Source organism: Schistocerca americana, chromosome X (assembly GCF_021461395.2).
Source record: "Schistocerca americana isolate TAMUIC-IGC-003095 chromosome X, iqSchAmer2.1, whole genome shotgun sequence".
In the NCBI taxonomy this organism is placed as follows: Eukaryota; Metazoa; Arthropoda; class Insecta; order Orthoptera; family Acrididae; genus Schistocerca; species Schistocerca americana.
The window spans coordinates 249,523,390-249,544,173 of record NC_060130.1 but is presented as its reverse complement, the minus strand read 5'-3'; the positions used below and the strand labels follow the sequence as shown (position 1 = coordinate 249,544,173).

At 43.9% G+C, this 20,784-nt stretch overlaps 1 protein-coding gene across 1 annotated transcript in view; it reads right to left on the bottom strand.

The window, feature by feature from the left end:
• Positions 1–20,784, bottom strand: part of LOC124555943 (dystrophin-like) — a 1,045,948-nt gene that overhangs the window by 299,614 nt on the left and 725,550 nt on the right. Inside the window, exon 49 of the mRNA XM_047129993.1 lies at positions 2,892–2,990. Within this exon, the coding sequence (XP_046985949.1) occupies positions 2,892–2,990 (99 nt within the window). The remainder of the gene's footprint in view (positions 1–2,891; positions 2,991–20,784) is intronic.

Here is a 20,784-nt window from a genome sequence, read left to right as displayed (position 1 = left end):
AGGGCGCAGTCAGATGATAATGATCAGTATGTAATCGCCTAAACTCTTCTTGTCGGCCAAATCCTGATCAGATGGCACAGTACCACTTACTGCGTGATAAGCGATCTCGTCTACAAAAGCGGGCGGAGAAAAGGATGCATATCGGCTTTCGAGACAAGAGTGGGGCTATTTCTGGAGCAGCACGAACCGTTTGCGTGCTGCTGCCGTGGATACGTACAGTGGCTATACAAATAGCACCTTTGCAAAGAACTGACGTGCTTCAGGAGTCTCTGATATCAGGGATCACTTTCAGCTACAGAGGTGCATGAGCAAATCTTCACAGTCAAAATGAGTCAGCGGCAACATTTCTCCTACCAAGGCGCGAGTCACAAATAACAATTCAGAAAACCCTGCTGTGCATGGAATCTAGAAGCGAATGCATTGTCACTTGCCTTGTGACAAGAACAATCCATCAGCGGCATACGTTTTAAGTAACAGGGCCATACCAGAACGAAAACAATTTTTTCGCAGGACCTAAGAAATCATTCATCCATGTGAAAAAGCTCTGGTCGGTCTCGAATCTTTCCGTGACCATAACACACGCTGAGAGATGCTACTTCCTTCGTGCAGCGAATGGGACGAGATCGCAGTACGGCATGTCATACTGCGAAAAAGTGGTTATAAAACAGCCCCATGAGACTTGTAAGTACTACCTCTATGATGTGTTCAACATCTTTAGGAGCCAATTACTTTCCACGCTCTCATTGTATGCCGTGGAGTTCAACGAAGGGAACACTTCTTTACTGCTCATAATTACACGATTTGATAATTTAAGAAACGCCAAGTCGCGCCTATCAACTGAAAAAGACCTCCAGAAACAGATACTCTTCAACATCACTGACAGCATTAGTTCTGCGATGTGGACAAGAACTCAAAAGTGTCTAGAATAACTGCAGTGTCGAGGAGATGTTCAAGTCTATCATTGTTCTTTTATTACAGTTTCAAAACAGTTACGCACACAACACACACAACATCCACAACTATTCCCCGGCGCTCAAAACTGTATGCGAAAAGCTCAAACAACAACGAAAGAAGAAAGAAAAGAAAGGAAGGAAAGAAAAGAAAGAAAGGAAGGAAAGAAAAGAAAGGAAGGAAAGAAAAGAAAGGAAGGAAAGAAAGAAATTATGTCTGATTTGTTCAAAACAGATTTCCTCGTTTTTTGATTTGCGGTGACGTACGGAATCATAGATCTTAGTCCTCTTGCCTGCCAAGTATATTTATTTATAGTTTTCTAGTGAAAATTGGAGCTCGTAATTTTTAGTTCATGGAAAGTGTCAAAATATATAAAGTTCCACTATTATTAAAGAATTACATAGCAAATGATTGGCACACGTAAAACAGATTTAAAATCACAGATTACCAGCACAGCTAACGAACTAAAGACCTAAGAGGTATCGTAAAATGAGAAAACCGAAACTACGATGGGTGTAACAGATCTAAGACCGATCAATGACTGATGACGATGAAATCTGTTCTGTGACTAAAGCCAGCACGCCACTGTTGAACATATATTTGTGTTCCCCACACTTGATTTTATTACTTTCAATTTTTGTTTTATCTTTCATTCAAATTCGAAACCATTCTAGCTTATGAACTGCTTTCTAATGAACACGCAGTAATTTAAGCCAGACGCTGGGCTCGGAAAGGCAACCTACGCGTTACAAGGCAGCACACCTACGCCGGAAGTCAGGGTTTTAGTGTCTCGTCGAATCGGATTCATCACAGGCGTAACACTAGCCTCGAGAGGCACGTGCACGGATCGGGAAGGAAAGGACCACGACACTGAGTCGAAGTGATTTACAAAACGTGCGGAAAACGTAAATCAGGACGATCGGACGGAATTTAAGACCCGCTCCTCTCGAATACCGAAATAACAAGTGCACTGGGAACTGTCATGTAGCGCTCGTACACGAAATGCAGAGCCCAGAGGGCAGCAGAGAGACTGAGAATTCTTCTTAAAATGACATTCTGAGGCGTCGATTATTAACCATAGAAACGTACACCAATATTTTGATACACTTATCTTCGTATTATTTTACCCATTTTAAAGTAAAGAAACGCAGAAGATATTTTCTCAAGTAATTTGCTCACACATGACCTGGATTGACCTCTACTAAATAATTGTCCCTTTTATAATAATCACTACTTCGATGGATACATTTACCATACTGATATCAATCATTATCTTCGGTAGGCAAGTTCAGTGGTGGAAAACGACGGGTGGGGTGGGGTGGGGGGCAGAGGGAATAAATTTAGGTCTGAAAGACGTTTGTGTAGATTTCATTGCCTCTCTTAATGAAATATCACAGACGAATATCTAAGGTCCCGTACTCCGCCCACAAAGGTAGTAAGTAGATCACTGAAGACGTTACGCCTACTATGCTACCATGACTACTGCCCTCACAAAATTATTTACCATCGCCTTCCTCCGACAGCATAAGAAAGCGTCCTGATGAGGATTTAGAATCGTGACAGCGGCATGAATCTTCCCAGCGGTACCTAGTGGGTGCAGAGTTAGAGTGCAATATTCATAACAATCATCGTTCCTCAAGGTGGAAATCTCTGATTCCTAACACAATTCGAATACTACTATATTTTTGTTAACAGCTCGTATTAAATATTCATATTCCCAGTCGCTGTATTAAAACTTCACTCTTAAAATATATAATGTCGCACAATGCAGTGTTAACTGCGGTCCAGAGAACAATTTGCATCTGAATGTGAGTCACGGGAGGAGGTACTTTCATAGTCCGTACTCCTAGTTCGACCAGACCTACCTCTTAACTAATATTAAATCCCACACAGTATAAGGATGTCATCACCATTAATATGATTTGGTAAGAGTCACCTACCTTCTGCTTGTCGAGGACCTGGAGGATATCCTCCACGTCTCCAACGACGACAGTCTGTTGACGTAGCATCTCTTCTTCTACAGCCAACGAGTCACGAATCTGTAAACAAAAACACCACTTTGTCAGCGCAGTTAAGCTCACAGCAAGTTCATTTAGTTCCTGAAGTAAGTAGCCCGCATGCGTTAACAGCACGATTTCAACACTGGTCTGAGCAGAAAGACAACACCAAAAATATTTCCCTATGGGTGCATTTGTTATATATGGTTTGCCGTGGCCATAAAGTCAAATAAGCAAGAAGTGTGTAGAAAATGATTTAAATTTTAGGAGTTTCTATACGCGTCACTAAGATACGGCGTTATAAGTAGCAGAACATATGCGAGGGAAGCTACATAACTAACTTATTGTGACATCGATATAAGGCTGGCGTTCTAAGTCACGCAGGTATTCAGTGTTTAATAGAACCCATAGATAATGATGATGAGGGAGAGATTAGTGTTTAACGTCCCGTCGACAACAAGGTCATTAGAAACACAGTAAAAGCTCGGATTAGGAAGGGATGGAAAGGGTAAGCGGCCGTGCCCTTTCGAAGGAACCATCCCGGCATTTCCTTAACCGATTTAGGGAAATCATGGAAAATCTAAACCAGGATGGCCGGAAGCGGATTTGAACCGTCGTCCTCTCGAATGCGAGGCCAGTGTGCTAACCACTGCGCTATCCCGCTCGGTACATAAATGAGGAATATATTCTAAATTTACATCCACATTTCTCAAGCCACAACTAATTTGCTGAATTGTATCACTTTAGCTTGCTCCGAATGTTTACTCGTAGGTATTTTACGGCAGTTACTTTTTTCGCCGATTTGTCGCCAGGAGGGTAATCCCACGGTAATCGTTCTTTCCGCCTGTTTACGCGAAATACACTAAAGATATTTACTTTCAAGCTCAACCTCTAGTCCCCGCACCAATCTTGTATTTTAGACTTCGTAAGTAATATTACGATGCAAGTTAAAGCAAGGTTGTCATTACGTATTGCGCTGTAAAAATTTTGTTTACAAACGATTTACATCCAGAAAGAAGTAGTACACTCATTAATCCATAATTTCGTGGTCTATATTTGCCTACAAACATTAAGCATCACAGCATACTTAATTATATTAAAGAGAAAAGATAGAAATTACGTACATCGAGCATGGTGTTCGTACTGATGAGTTTTCTATGAGACAATGACGTAACAGTTGTTCCGAAAGTGATGGGCACAGAGACAAATCTGGAACTCCCTAAGTTTTTGGAACGTTATACAAAAATTAATATCACTTATGTTTCGATATTACATTTGTAATACGAATTTTTACTGCTGTTACTGGACAGAAGAATTACCACATGATCTCCAGCGTTCTAAGTGTGGAACAACTATTACTATGTCATTATCATCAGTTATTTACCACCCGCCTTGATAAATGCCTCCTCCACAGATTTCCATGTATTGTGATTTGCATATTTTCTAACAATATAGCATCTTATTTTAAGAAGGCGATAATCTACAGCCTTTAAATATTTTTGAAAAATAATCATTTGGTACAATAACTGTTTGTCATCTTATTGAAACTACCTGTTACTGTCAAACATCATAAAAAAACGACATTATGACTGAGGATAGTCTTTGCTCGATCGAAATTGGTACCTTTAATAATTTGACACGCACCTATTGTGCTAAATCATGATTTTTAAAAGTCCACGTCCCACTGTCGTAAGTCCAAACTGATACAGGGTGACAATTACTGAACTATATGAAAATAAACCGTAAATTAGTAACAAACTACAGCGTGCACACACTTTATTCAACATGTAAACGTCACTACAGACATTCGGATTTAGGTTATGACATGTTCGATATGCCTGCCATCATTGGCGATGATGTGGCGCATACGAATAGCGAAATTCTGCATGACCCGCTGAAGTATCGGAACATCGATAACCTCCTGAATGGCTGTTTTCAGCTCAGCAGTGATTTTGGGGTTATTGCTGTACACCTTGTGTTTAGTATAGCCCCACAAAATGGATTCGCATGTGTTCAGATCCGGAGAATATGGCGGCCAATCGAGGCCCATGCCAGTGGTCTCTGGGTACTCCAGAGCCAGTTTTCGGTCCCCAAAGTGCTCCTCCAGGACATCAAACACTCTCCTGCTTCGATGGTGTCGAGCTCCGTCTTGCATAAACCACATCTTGTCAAAATTAGTGTCACTTTGGATAATGAGCATGAAATCATGTACCAAAACCTTCACGTACCGTTCGGTAGTGACCATGCCATGAAGGAATATCGCACTGATTATTCCGTGACTGGACACTGCACACCACACAGTCACCCTTTGAGGGCGAAGAGACTTCTCGATCGCGAAATGCGGTTTCTCAGTCCCCCAAATGAGCCAATTTGGCTTATTGACGAACTCATCCAAATAAAAGTGGGCTTCGTCGGTAAACCAAACCATGCTAATTCCTATTATACCCTGCGGCCTATCGCGCAGTTTCAACGTCCTAACGCAAACCATTCAGAAGTGCCGACGATTTTATTTCATATAGTTCAAAAATTGTGATCCTGTAATATACACTAATTTTAAATCTCCGTTTACCTACTTAGTTTATCAAAATCACTCAAGACCATTTTACTCTTTATTTCTTTCGCTGTCCGCCCCGTTGTTAAATTCTCAGTGAACGCCAGCCCTGCTGCGAAGTGCTTCCAGGTGTTCCACGTGAGTGGCGTGACGTGTAAAGGTGAGAAGGCAGACCCTGCGGTTGCCGCCGGAGATCGAAGTTGTGTTGGCGAGCCGCACGCAGCTTTAATCTATCACTAATGCAGCCGATGGCCGCGCAGCGGAGCTGGGGCGGGCGTGACCTCCCTGCCACGCAGCGCCCAATCCGAGCCCGGCGCTGCCTGCACTCGCTTACAACCACTTCCGACACGTCGACGAAGATACTCGTTGAATTTCACATCTCTATTAACAAGTACGCAAGCCTGACGAGTGACATTACAATTGGACTGCCGTACTGTGCTCCTAACATCAGCACAGTGTCAAGTGACATGGCGCGTCTGTTCCAGGGTGGTGCGCGTAAACTGGTGTGGGTGTGTGTGTGTGCAGGAGAAGTGATGGTTCAAATGGCTCTAAGCACTATGGGACTTAACATCTGAGGTTATCAGTCCCCTACACTAAGAACTACTTAAACCTAACTAACCTAAGGACATCACACGCATCCATGCCTGAGGCAGGTTTCGAACCTGCAGCAGCGCGGTTCCGGACTGAAGCACCTAGAACCGCTCGGCCACAGCGGCCTGCAGAAGTGATGGGCAGAACTGAGAACGTCGAACATTTGCGAGGAGAGCCTACCTGCGACACCGTAAGCATGAGCGGCGCAATAGGCTATTTTCCTATGTTAAAAATATGGTTCGCATTGTTGTTATTCTCAGTCATCATAACATTTAAACTGCATTTTCGGTCAATATTGTCACAAAATATCTTATTTCTACGTAGTTAAAGCTTAAAAATCGTTAAATTACAAGATTTGGTCACATGATCGAAAACTGTGTTATTGGCTGAAGCTCTGGCGACATCACAGACTTGGCGTAAGATGAAGCTGTATGTGTGTTAGAGGGGTATCACACGAAGTTACTAGGTTTTTCCGTACTTTTTCTGCGAACGGATTAGCTATTTAGTGACGGAAAATTAGTTTATAACTTTTGGGTAATAATTGGAAATTTGTGGGATCAAACTGCTGAGGTCATCGGTCCCTAGGCTTACACACTACTTAATCTAATTTACGCTAAGGAGGGAGGATTCGAACCTCCGACGAGAGGAGCCGCGCGAACCGTGGCAAGGCGCCCTAGACCGCACGGCTACCTCGCGCGGCTGGGTAACAATCGATAGCAATTTTATGAACGGTGACAGTTGAGACGTTCCGAAAGTCGGTGCGTTTACTCTCCATCCATTTAAAGGGGGCGATATATGCAAGGGTGGGCATTCTTTTCACTGTTCCCCGCACCATCATTAAACTTGCTCAAAATGGGTCGGTATGTTATATCCAAGAGTGTCAGCTATCAGAATCTTGTGAAATACACTTTCAGAAACCAAGACTGGCTTAACATGTAAAACGTACCATCGTTCATTGACACTGCAATCCTGAACTACGACTCAAAGCACAGTAACATTCTTGGCAAATCTTAGTGTTTATTTCCTCGTATATAACACTATCAGCAGAGGTAAAGCAGCGTGGGTCGATTCGGTGGCGCAAGTGGTAACGCGTCTGACTACGGATCAGCGGGTTCCAGGTTCGAACCATGGCAACATCATGACCTTCTAAAAGTTCGAATCCTAGCAAGGTCGTGAATTTTAAAAGATTGTCACGAAGTAGGATAATAGCGTTAGCAAGAACTCATTGTGGAGGTTATTTCGATGGTGAGATGCATTATACACAGAAGTCCCAAGGAATCTGGAATGGGCATGGGTATTCAAATACAGGGAGATGCAAACAGGCAGAAGACGGCACTGCGGTCGGCAACGCCTATGTAAGACAAAAAGTGTCTGGCGCAGCTTTCAGATCGGTTACTGCTTCTACAATGGCAGGTTATCAAGATTTAAGTGAATTTGAACGTGGTGTTATAGTCGGCGCATCTCCGACGTAGCGATGAAGCGGAGATTTTCCCGTACGACCATTTCATTTCACGAGTGTACCGTGAATATCAGGAATTTGGTAAAACATATCTACGACATCGCTCCGCCGGAAAAAGATCCTGCAAGAACGGAACCAACGACGACTGAAGAGAATCCTTCAACGTGACAGAAGTGCAACCCTTCCGCAAATTGCTGCATATTTCAATTCTGGGCCATCAACAAACGTCAGCGTGCGAACCATTCAACGAAACATCATCGATATGTTTCTTTGGTGCCGAAGGTCCACCCGTGTACCTTGATGACAGCACGATACAAAGCTTTACGCCTCGCCTGGGTCCGCCAACACCGACATTGGACTGCTGATGACTGGAAACATGTTGCCCGGTCGGACGAGTCTCGTTTCAAATTATATCGAGCAGATGGACGTGTACGGGTATGGAGACAACCTCATGAATCCATGGACCCTGCATGTCAGCAGGGGACTGTTCAAGCTGGTGGAGGCTCTGTAGGAGCGATATGGGACCCCCGATGCGTCTACATACGACTCTGACAGGTGACATATACGTCCGATCACGTGCATCAATTCATGTCAATTTTGCATTCCGTCGGACTTAGGCAATTCCAGCAGGAAAATGCGACACCCAACACGTCCACAATAACTACACAGTGGCTCCAGGAACACTCCTCTGAGTTTAAAGAATTTCGCTGGCCGCCGAACTCCCCGGACATGAACATTACTGAGCATATCTAGGATGCCTTGGACCGTGCTGTTCAGAAGAGATCTGCAACCGATCGAACTCTTACGGATTTATGGACAGGCCTGCAGGATTCATGGTGTCAGTTCCCTCTGGCATTACTTCAGACATTAGTCGAGCTCATGACACGTCGTGTTGCGGCGCTTGTGCGTGCCTCCGGGTGCCCTACACGATATTAGCCACGTGTACCAGTTTCTTTAGCTCTTCAGTGTATATAGCTTTGCATTAATTTCAGTCGGAGACGAGTATAACAGAGGATAAACCCATTTAATTTGCGTGTACACTACTCACTATTTTGGAAAGCATTGCTAGTGGTAAAGGTATTAACACACCCCCAGTGTACAACAAGGTGTGGGGACCATCAGCTTTTGTACGTGGAAAGGTACAAAGCCTGTGAAACATGCAGGTAACACCAACATAAGTGGTGGGATGTTTGTGAGTGGAGTCTAACCTCAGATGATGAAACTTTAAACAACAAGGATCCAAGTCGGACAGTGCGAAGATAAAAATAGGATTGTTTCCACTACAGTAAAAAGTATGTCGTCACATTAACTAGAAGTCTGCTTGAAGATCACGCGTGTTAATAGTGATTGCAAATGTAAGTGCATGTAAATGACAGGGAAAGGTCCACAATACTATGTTCCTGGTCGGTGTTGTGAAGTTTTGTAAGTGTGATTTGGTTTTCGTAGGAGAGAACTGCTGAGTCGTTTAAAAATAAATTAAAATTCTCCTTCGGACCGGATTAGAACCAGGACTAGTAGATAACTATACTATAACATTCAGGAGAAAGCTATGGTAGTTGCTGCAAATGACACGATTTTGCAGTGCAGAACTCCAGGATTGAGGTCAGACACAGACGACAGTCCTAGCAGGATTTAGTATGCTACAAAGAGCAATTTGAATGCTTTCACAAAACTGTTATCGTACGTCAGTACAAGGTAGACCGAGGATAACAAATGGTTCAAATGGCTCTAAGCACTATAGGACTTAACACTTGAGGTCACTTGAGGAGACTTAGAACTACTTAAACCTAACTAACCTAAGGACTTCACACACATCCATGCCCGAGGCAGGATTCGAACCTGCGGCCGTGGCAGCAGCGCGGTTCCGGACTGAAGCGCCTAGAACTGCTCGGCCACAACGGCCAGCCCAAGAATAATAGCTCGCCAACATGGTCGATATCTGAGCTTAAGTGCACAAAGAAATTCAGCAATATCTGCAAAATAATGCCTGTAGAACTTACTGCTGCCTTTGGAGTCGTAGTTTCTCGACAAACTGCGTGTCTGATACTCCAAGTAGATGGTCTACGACCCAACCATCACGGCCTATGCATTGCGGAATCAGCAATACCGAGACTGGACCACGAAGGAATAGAGGAACATGTTCCTCGCAGACGGATCTCGATTCTGTTTACGCAGAGTTTACTGTGGAGAGGAAGCGGTTGTGGTACAATCACGACGCCACTATGAGAAGAGATGTGGTACTCGTGTCATGGTGTGGAAAAGCATCACGTTAAATGGGTGCTACTGAGATTGTTTTCTTTGATGGCTGTCAGAGGAATACTGTTAACATTCTAAGGTAGACACGTGAGGCACCGTAAGCCCATACATGACTTTTCAGAGCTGGAGTTGTTCCAAACTGCTTTCTTACGAGCTATGCAGCAGTCTCAGTCAATGCTTTGGTGGATGGATTTCTAGAAGAGATTTTCCCGGGTTTTTACGTGTATCTAACTACAGCTTGGACGATATTGTAGGTCCACTGCCTTGTGGTGATGCTCTACATTACTCTCTAATTCTTTCGAAATCCTGCCCAACAATTACCATATAATTTCTTAATTATGCTTAACGTTGGGCATCAGTGTATAGGGTCATTGCAATTCCAAATATCAACGAAACGACCGATATAGATCATCGCCACTTCTAAAGGAAAAACTTCAGTTCGCTTTTATGGGTGTGGTCCACTGCGAACTTACTGAGATGTCCGCACTGAAAGGGTGGTCGTATATGTAGATCTTAAGCCACATATTGCTTCGGCAAACATTATCTTCCTGTCTAACTGTAAGTGTGCATCGATAAGGCAATTCAAGATATTATAGCCGAGCAGTGCCAGACCACTACTCACGACTTGAAAGTCTTTATGCAAATGTGGAGAGAACTGTAAATTTGGAGTTGAAGTGAGGCAAATTTGTTTCTTTGCCCTGTCCTGTATATGTCTGCTTCTTTGTTTCGCCATAGTTAGGCCTGTTATCAGTTACATCAGTTACATTAGTCATCTAATGTGGCGCTGCGGTCGCAGGTTCGAATCCTGCCTCGGCATGGATGTGTGTGATGTCCTTAGGTTAGTTAGGGTTAATTAGTTCTAAGTTCTAGGCGACTGATGACCTCAGCAGTTAAGTCGCATAGTGCTCAGAGCCATTTGAATCATCTAATGTGGTACCGCAAAAAATGTTGTCAACTGTCGTTTTAAAAGTCTATCGACTGCTAGATCAGTGGATACAAATAACTTCCAAAGAAAGATGTGTTGAAGTAAAGAGTAAAAGCATCGACCTTCGAAAAGGAATATTCCATCATATGCGGCACTATTTAAGCAATATCGCCTCAGAACTAGCTGGTACAACGATACAGTTTGATAGGATTTATTATGTCTGGGGTCAAGGTATAAACGGGACGTAGCGTTGGAGCCTCTAACCTTTCACAGAAGAGAGTGAACAAAGGAGAGACATTCGCTTCAGAATTACTACTCCTCAGAATGACAAGCCTTTTACTTAATTTTAACTGGAGAAAGACAACAGAACATTCGCCATGCCTATAGAAACTACTGTTAAGCACAGCATCTTGGCGGCCGTATCATAAGCTATATATTAATATGGGTTACATGAGATGAAAGCAAGAACCCAAAGTTAGCTCGTTCGTGGAAGTTGATCGTGAATAAACCCACTACCTGCTAGAAGCCAAGACAGCGTTCTACCCTCGTTCTAATCGCCCTGGATGCCAATGGACGTGACCCAACAGCGCGGAACTGTTGCATTTTAAAAATTTAAAGGGCAACAGGAGGGTCGAATATGGCCAGACACTCGTTATTGCTAATATCAATGGGGCGAGGAATAGCACACCCGAGTTCCGACCGCAGCTACCATTGACCTCATAATCCTGCAGACAATACTGAGGCTCCGTTTTCCAGGAGCGATCCTTAAGTCGAATATTAGAGTCATCAAAATGACTTCATAGGTTCTGTATGGGGAATTTACGACCCTCGCCCTCTTCTTTGGATCAGTTAGTTTCCTCACTATATCATGCAGAAAAGATATGGACGGTAAGTGTTAATGAGGCATCAGATTAAATCATAATGAGTTGTTTTCGTGTGGTATACGGTTCCGGCAGCGTGATGTTTCATGACTACGACAAACAGCGGGCAAGTGTGGTAGCAGACATATAGAAAATGGAAGCGCACCCCAAAGCATGAACGCCTACCAGCAGTCATAATAAGCGGTTATTAAAAGTCAAAACAAAACTCGAATCAGCTCAGAACTGATAATATTAACTTATCGGTTAAAATGAGCACGAATCTTTCTACTTTATTGCATTTACACAAGGTAGTTCTCAATAGTGATTGGAGAACGTCAAGAAATGTTTACAGCTGGCTCTAAATTGCAATAAAACGTATGTCACGATCAACTTGTCCCAGTCATCGCCACTATTCGCTAATCAAAATGTACTAGCTTGGTCCTAACAACTTCACTGCAGTACATTCACAAACGAAGGAGGACAAATTATACTCCTAGGAGCCTATTATTAATGTTGAAGACATTTTTGAATGATTTAAGATATCCAGCTTTCAAGGAAATTATTTTACATTACCCAAAGACTACTCAGTTGTTTAATCGCTATTTATAAGTAATCGCGAGAATCTGGTGCATTTTGTGTTTTTGTTGTCCTGGTTTTCAGTCCGAAGACTGGTTTTATGCAGCTCGCCACGCTAGTCTGCTCTGTGCAGGCCTCTTCATCTCTGCCTAACTACTGCGGCCCATATCCATTTGAACCTGCGAACCGAATCATCACTTCGTATACGTCTACAGTTCCCTCCAATATCAAACTGACAGTTTCTTGATGCCTCAAAATATGTCCTATCACGCGATCTCTACCTTTAGTCAAGCTGCACCACAAATTTCTTTTCTCCCCAGTTAGATTCAGTACCACCTGATTAATAATATAATCTACGCCTCATAGGATTTGTCGACCTGGAGAAAGCGTTCCACAATGTCAACTAGCGCAAGATGTTCGAAATTCTGAGGAAACTAGGGATAAACTATAGAGATAGACGGGTGATATACAACATGCACAAGAGCCAAAAGGGAATAATAAGAGTGGAAGACCAAGAACGAATTCCTCGGATTAAATTGCGTGTAACACAGGGTTGCAGTCTTGCCCCTCTACTTTTCAATCTATACATCGAAGAAGCAATGATAGAAATAAAATAAGCGTTCAAGAGTGGAATTAAAATTCAAGAGAAAAGGATATCAGCGGTAAGATTCTCTGACGACATTGCTGTCCTCTGGTAAAAAGTGAAGAAGAATTACAGGATCTGTCGAATGGAATGAACGGTCTAATGAGTACAGAATACGGACTCAGAGTAAATCTAAGAAAGACGAAGTAATGAGACGTAGCAGAACGAGAACAGTGAAAAACTTAACATCAGGATGGGCACGAAGAAGATGAAGTTAAGCAATTCTGTTACGTATGCAAAAAAAAAAAGACCCATGACGGACGGAGCAAGGACATCAAAAGCAGACTAGCACTGGCCAAGAGAAGTCTGCTGGTATCGAACATAGGCCTTAATTTGAGGAAGAAATTTCTGAGAATTTACGTTTGGAGCACAGCATTGTATGGTACTGAAACGTGGAGTGAGAGGAAAAATGGCTCTGAGCACTATGGGACTTAACAGCTGTGGTCATCAGTCCCCTAGAACTTAGAACTACTTAAACCTAACTAACCTAAGGACATCACACACATCCATGCCCGAGGCAGGGTTCGAACCTGCGACCGTAGCAGTCGCACGGTTCCGGACTGCGCGCCTAGAACCGCGAGACCACCGCGGCCGGCGAGTGAGATCGAAGCATTTAAGATGCGGTGCTACAGACGAATGTTCAAAATGAAGTGGACTGTAAGTTAAGGAGTGAGGACGTTCAGCGCAGAATCTGAGAGGAAAGGAATATATCGAAACCACTGACAAGAAGAAGGTGCAGGATGATAGGACGTCTGTTAAGAAAATGGCTCTGAGCATTATGGGACTCAACTTCTGAGGTCATTAGTCCCCTAGAACTTAGAACTAGTTAAACCTAAATAACCTAAGGACATCACACACATCCATGCCCGAGGCAGGATTCGAACCTGCGACCGTAGCGGTCTCGCGGTTCCAGACTGCAGCGCCTAGAACCGCACGGCCACTTCGGCCGGCGTCTGTTAAGACATCAGGGAATAACTTCCATGGTAGTAGAGGGAGCTGTAGAGGATAACAACTGTAGAGGAAGACAGAGATTGGAAAAGAAAAACCACTCTAATGTTCGGCATTCTTCTACAGTACATATTTCAAAAGCTTCTTTCTCTTCTTCTCTAAACTGTTCATCAACCAAACTTCACTTCCTACGAGGCTACATTCAGGTCGAATACCTTCAGAAAGACTCTCTAACACTTCAATTTAGATTCAGTCGTAGCAAATCCCTCGCTTTCAGAAACGCTTACAGGTGTTTTATGATGTTAGAATGTCGAAGAGATGCCATCAAAATTGGTTATAAATACTGAATGCTCGCTGAACTTAGTTTCACCCACAAAGAACGGGCACCGTAATGTCCACATGTTCCAGTCAGATGAATGATCTGTCACAGATTTCTTAGCACCATCATCTCATGGATGGACCGCCATCATTTGCTCCTAGTATGTGAACTCGCTACCTCATGGAAAATCGCTTAAGATTACACGGTAAAATAGCGGTTTGAGGTTTCATGCTTTTGTGTAGTAGACGGAAATCGGAACGACGAAACAATACGCACACAACTCAGGCAATATTTGGTTTTGGGAGGGGGGGACGTGGAGCAAAACTTAGCAGTCACTGGAAAGTTAACGACAACTGAGGCAATTACTGTAGCCGGAACATTTGATGGCATCGAACACCGCAAAGCGACGATAACTTATGCTGCACTCTGGCGCAGGCTAATTTTTTGCTTCCATGCAAGTGCAAAAAAAAAAAATGGTTCAAATGGCTCTGAGCACTATGGGACTCAAGTGCTGAGGTCATTAGTCCCCTAGAACTTAGAACTAGTTAAACCTAACTAACCTAAGGACATCACAAACATCCATGCCCGAGGCAGGATTCGAACCTGCGACCGTAGCGGTCTTGCGGTTCCAGACTGCAGCGCCTTTAACCGCACGGCCACTTCGGCCGGCCGCATGCAAGTGCAATTCGATACAAGTTGCTTTTCTTCTTGCGTGACAGCCACGGAAAGCAGAGAAGTAATGTAATACACAATACTGGCACACACACATATATGGAATATACAGGGTTAATCACTTAAAACCTGCGCCGCAAATATTGTGGAAATGGAATGTGCTATTTATGTGCGGGGGTTCACAGAATAGATTGGTGATGAGGGCCTCGTACTTTTAGCCAATAAACGGGTTGTAATAATACACAGAAAGTATACTTTTTGTGCAAACACACACATTTTTAATGGAACAATGGCTATTGACATCAACAGACTACAAGTAGGGTGAATTAGAATGACTGTGGTGTTCGTTGCACGAGTGTAATGCGAGTCGTTTACGAGATATCGTATTTTGAAAAGTTTTCACACTGACGCTTGTCTGTGCCATTCAACCTGCGTAGTTGCTAGGTGAGATTTTGTTGTGTTTGCTTGCAGTGTGCTTGTGTGTTCTTTCAGTGCACTGCGACTTACTAGTCAGTTCTTGTATGACAGTCCAAGCAGAAGGTCATGAGTGGACAATGGTACTTACAAATGCAGAGAAAGCCAACATGCTCATGGTGTATGGAGAGTGTAGGTGGAATGCAGAACGTTCTTGTACGGTGTATACGGCAAGATATCCCATCAGACGTCAACCATCTCGGCACTTATTTATCAGTCTCTCCAACCAGTTGCGTGAGAGTGGTAGTGTAGCAATCACCTACACGACGTAAAATAATGAACGAAGTGACGACGGAAGAGGGGGAAGCTAATGTTTTTGCTGCTGTTGCAGTTGATCTGCACGTCATCTCCCGCACAGTCGCACTAGGAAGCGACACGAGTTGGACAAGTGTCCTACGCTTTCTCCATCGACATATTATCCATTTGTATCACAATTCTCTCCATCAAGAGCTGCATAGAAACGATTATGAGAATCGTGTTAACTTCTGTACATGGGTGTTAAGACGGATATTCCAGACGTATCCTGTTCAGTGACGAAGCCACATTTACCAATCATGGTCAGGTAAATCGTCGAAACATGCACTCTCTTGGTCTGTTGACAATTCCCGTTGGCCTCGTCAGGTGGAACGTCTGGTGTGGGAAAGTAACCCATCAGCTCACAGGCTAGTTTTTCGAAGACGGAACACTGAACGCGTACACGTAGCGCAACCTTCTAACAGGTCATCTTCCACGGATGCTAGAAGACGTTCCTCTGTAGACTAGGAGAAACGTGTGGTAGCAACATGATGGCTGTCCAGTGCATAGTGCACGAAGCACTATAGCATGTCTTCACGAACTGTTCCCAACTGTTGGATTGGACGCAAAGACCTGTACATTGGCCGGCCCGTTTCCAGGATTCGACACCTGTAGACTTTTTTTTTTCTTTGGGGATAGCCAAAAGACGCTGTCTACAAGGACACACCAACTACACCCATTGATAAAATGGTTCAAATGGGTCTAAGCACTATGGGACTTAACATCTGAGGTCATCAGTCCCCTAGACTTAGAACTACTTAAACCTAACTAACCTAAGGACATACACACATCCATGCCCGAGGCACGATTCGAACCTGCGACCGTAGCAGCAGCGCGATTCCGGACTGAAGCGCCTAGAGCCCCTCGGTCACCGCAGCCGGCACCCATTGATATGCAAAGACGTATTACTGCAGGCTGCTGGGACATCTCCACTGAAATGGCAGCACCTGTTCAGCAGTCGTTCCATACCAGACTGGAAGCGTGTAGTGCCGCTGCCGGTGGTCATTTTGAACACGACCTGTGATGGTCAATTCTCTCTTTACTGGCCAGAATCCACATAACGAGTGTATGCACTTGCGTTGTTCTTTAGTATGTGCTACCACAAGTATTGCACAAGAGTCGGTGAGAGAACTTTTCAAAATACCGTATCTTGTAAACGACTTGCACAATTCTGCACAAACGCCACCGACACTCTAATTTACCCTACTTTTAGTCTGTTAATGTGAACAGGCACTGTTCCATTTAAAAGACTGTACGTTTGCACAGAAATACACTTTCTAAGTATTATTACAATATGTTGATTGGTTGACAGCACGAGCTCCTGACTACCTATCCATTCTATGAAAACCGAACATCAGTAGCACTTTCCCTTTAGGCAATATTTGAGGTGCAAGTTTTAGGTGATTCAAAATGGCTCTGAGCACTATGGCACTCAAATGCTGAGGTCCAAGTCCCCTAGAACTTAGAACTACTTAAACCTAACTAACCTAAGGACAACACACACATCCAAGCTCGAGGCAGGATTCGAACCTGCGACCGTAGCGATCGCGCGGTTCCAGACTGTAGCGCCTAGAAACGCTCGGCCACCAGCGGCCGGCTTTAGGTGATTCACCCTGTATACGACGGTGTGCTTGTTATCTAGTGGCAAAGCTTTTTCCAACGACACCGAGATGAGAACAGACTTGTTTATTTATACACTGAAGCGCCAAAGAAATTGGCATAGGTATGCGTATTCAAACACAGATATATGTATACAGGCAGAACACGGCGCCGCGGTCGGCAACGCCTATATTAGACAACAAGTATGTCGCAGTTTTTAGATCGGTTACTGCTGCTACAATGGCAGGTTATCAAGATTCAAGTGAGTTTGAACGTTGTGTTACAATCGGCGCACGAGCGATGAGGCACAGCGCCTCCGAGGAATTTACCCGAACGACTATTTCAAGAGGGTAATGTGAATATAAGGAATCCGGTAAAACATAAAATCTCCGACATCGTTGCGCTGGAAAGAGATCCTGGAAGAACGGGGCCAACGACGACTGAAGAGAATCGTTCAACGAGAGAGAAGTGCAACCCTTCCGCAGGGAGCATCATAAAGTGTCAGCGTGAGAACCGTTCAACGAAACATCATTGATATGGGCTTTCGAAGCGGAAGGCCCACTCGTGTACCCTTGATGAGTGCACGACACAGAGTTTTACGCCTCGCTTGGGCCCATTAGCACTGACATTGGGCTGTTGGTGGCTGGAAACGTGTTGCCTGGTCGGACGAGTCTCGTTTCAAACTGTATCGAGTGGATGGACGTGTACGGGTATGGAGACATCAAGAATTCATGGACCCTGCATGTCAGCAGGGGACTGTTCAAGCTAGTTGAGGCTCTGTAATGGCGTGGGGCGTGTGCACTTGGAGTGACATGGAACCCCTGATACGTCTAGATACGACTCTGACGGGTGACACGTAAGTAAGCATCCTGTCTGATCACCTGCATCCATTCATGTCCATTGTGCATTCTGATGGACTTGGGCAGTTCCAGCAGTTCAATGCGACATCCCACACGAAAAATGGTTTAAATGGCTCTGAGCACTATGGGACTCAACTGCTGAGGTCATTAGTCCCCTATAACTTAGAACTAGTTAAACCTAACTAACCTAAGGACATCACAAACATCCATGCCCGAGGCAGGATTCGAACCTGCGACCGTAGCGGTCTTGCGGTTCCAGACTGCAGCGCCTTTAACCGCACGGCCACTTCGGCCGGCGACATCCCACACGTCCAGAATTGCTACAGAGTGGTTCCAGAAACAGTCTTCTGAGTTTAAACACTTCCGCTGGCACTCACGGTGTCAATTTCTTCCAGCATTACTTCAAACATTAATTGAGTCCACACCACGTAGTGTTGCGACACTTCTGCGTGCTCGCGGGTGCCCTACACGGTATTAGGCAGGTATATCGGTTTATTTGGCTCTTCAGTGTAGTACTGGCATTGGAAATCTGCCAACGAAATTCATGACCGCCCAACTGCTTTCAGAACGAGCTATTGATCAAAACATAAAGAAAAGGACAACTGCAATAAATAAGGAAAGACAGTTTTAAAATGAAGTGTGATGAGGTACAAAAAAAATCTAGAAATGTTGTCGTCTTTTTAGCTTTTAAACTCATAACGTGGGAGAGTGACGAAATAAGGATAGCTTACCACATGTAAGTGCGTAAGTAATGATTATTGAAATTGTGCTGCGCCTACCTGAAAATTAAGAAATAATACCAGTTACTCAGTTTCAGACAGAAGAATCATAGCAACCGTTTTTTAACACAGGAGAGCGCCACTTATTCTCGGACTACAGCCTCGAAAATACAAGAACGACGGTTATATTTGCTATTACACGTTCTAAAACGTACACTGATGAGGAGCAAACAAATTGTTCCAGGGAGTTTGTTACCCACACATTCGTACATTGAAGAGAGGGTGGGAGCTACTGCGGTCCTTGTCTAGGAAATTATATGTGCATCTATCGTCAAAACCAACTCTTGCTTTACGTGACTTTCACTTGTTTTGGAGAAGTGGGAACTCCTGGGTGGAAAGTTGTGGCTGTTGCAGATTTTGTGCAGTTTGTTTTGGACTGTGAGGTAGTCATAAAACGTTTTCTGAAGGGATTGCTGGAGGCTAAAGATAGTCGCAGTAGCTGCCGCAGTCGCAGCTAACAAGATCGCTGCCACAGGATGAGAGTTTCTTTCCTTTACATATACTACTAGTAATCGTTTCTCGTTGTCAGGAAAAACCATAATACTAATAAACAATTATGTTTGGAAACCAAACTAATACGATAGCTCTAAACCCGTTATTTGAATGCGGCTGAATATGAGTGAGAAGAAGAGTTACCATAAATCGGGAAACTTTTATTTTTATGTTATTCGAGACCTCGGGTACGAGAGGGACAACGTTTCTAATTCCGCAGCGGCTATGGAAAAGAACCTGCGTATACATAATTTCCGAAGTTTACAAAGGATTTGTAGTAGGCCTCGAACAAACAAGTACATTGTCTTATTGCCGCTGTAAAAATAGTTAAATCAAATGTTTCAACTACCTCTGAGTTTTCGCACGGACTTTGCAACAAAAAAAAAAAAAAACTAATTTGGCTCTGTTATGTATCGTAAATCAGGTGCTTCAAGTGCCCCCATAACAAAATACCGAGCGGGTTTAAATGTGGCGAACGATTACGGCGAACGGCTGGGTCGTAACAGCCAGTCCATCGTCACGCAAACTACTGATCGATATAATGGGAGATACTGCTTGCAAAGAACAATAGCGTGCAGTTATACTATACATAAGACCTCTATGTGTTGCACAGTTTGTGTTCTTTTATCGGAAACCTCTTTCTCAATATTCTTCTGGCTACAGGAAATCGGTACCTGCAGCCACCTGTAAAAGACAACCTGTATTCTCAGGGCAGTTCAATAAAGCGAGCTGTATCGCCAATAAAGACGGAACAATGCGGTTTATGTACACAGCTGAGTCTGTCAAAGTAACTCGAACGGTCATTTCCTGCTTATGCCGTGCGAATAAAATCACTTTACGACAAGAACTACTGTCAGCACATGAGGCTGCCCACATCGCAGCGACGCCATTCGAATATTAAGCCACTGTAGTGACAAAAACAACGTTGAAGATCTACCTCGTAGTCGCTAATGGTCAATACCACCAGATGGTAACATATACCACCCATACGTACACATAGGAGAACGTATTGCCTTTTAGGAGGCAACAAGAGGGCAGCGTCGACCTACACAGCACGCAGCCGCCTCCACACGAAAATTTTGGTTTCTGGATGTCCACTACGAGTAGCAGTATAAAGCCCAAGCGAAACAGTAAAAACCTGCGTAAAAGATGATGGAGGGAACGTCTGTAATAGAACTTGGACCAAAGCAGTCAGGTTCTCTTCACCAAAGAGTGAAAGACATGTTTGATGCTTGTTGATGTGCATTTATGAATGTACAAATACACGGCTCAAGCATATAGTTTTCAAAGTTCGGCACCGAAGTGGGCCAGTCATGCCTTGGACCGGATATCTCTCATTGCTGTCGATGGTAATTCGATGGCTGCGCGTTATCGGGACAGGGCCTCCCAATCTTTCCTTCAGTCCTTAAGTCATTATTTCGGTGAAATGTTCGTTTTTCGCGACGTTAAACCACGAGTAAATCGCACCCAGGAGGCACGATTCAAACGAATGGAATGGCCTGCGTTACCTTGCCTTGGACCAGTGGGTCGCCGCTGGA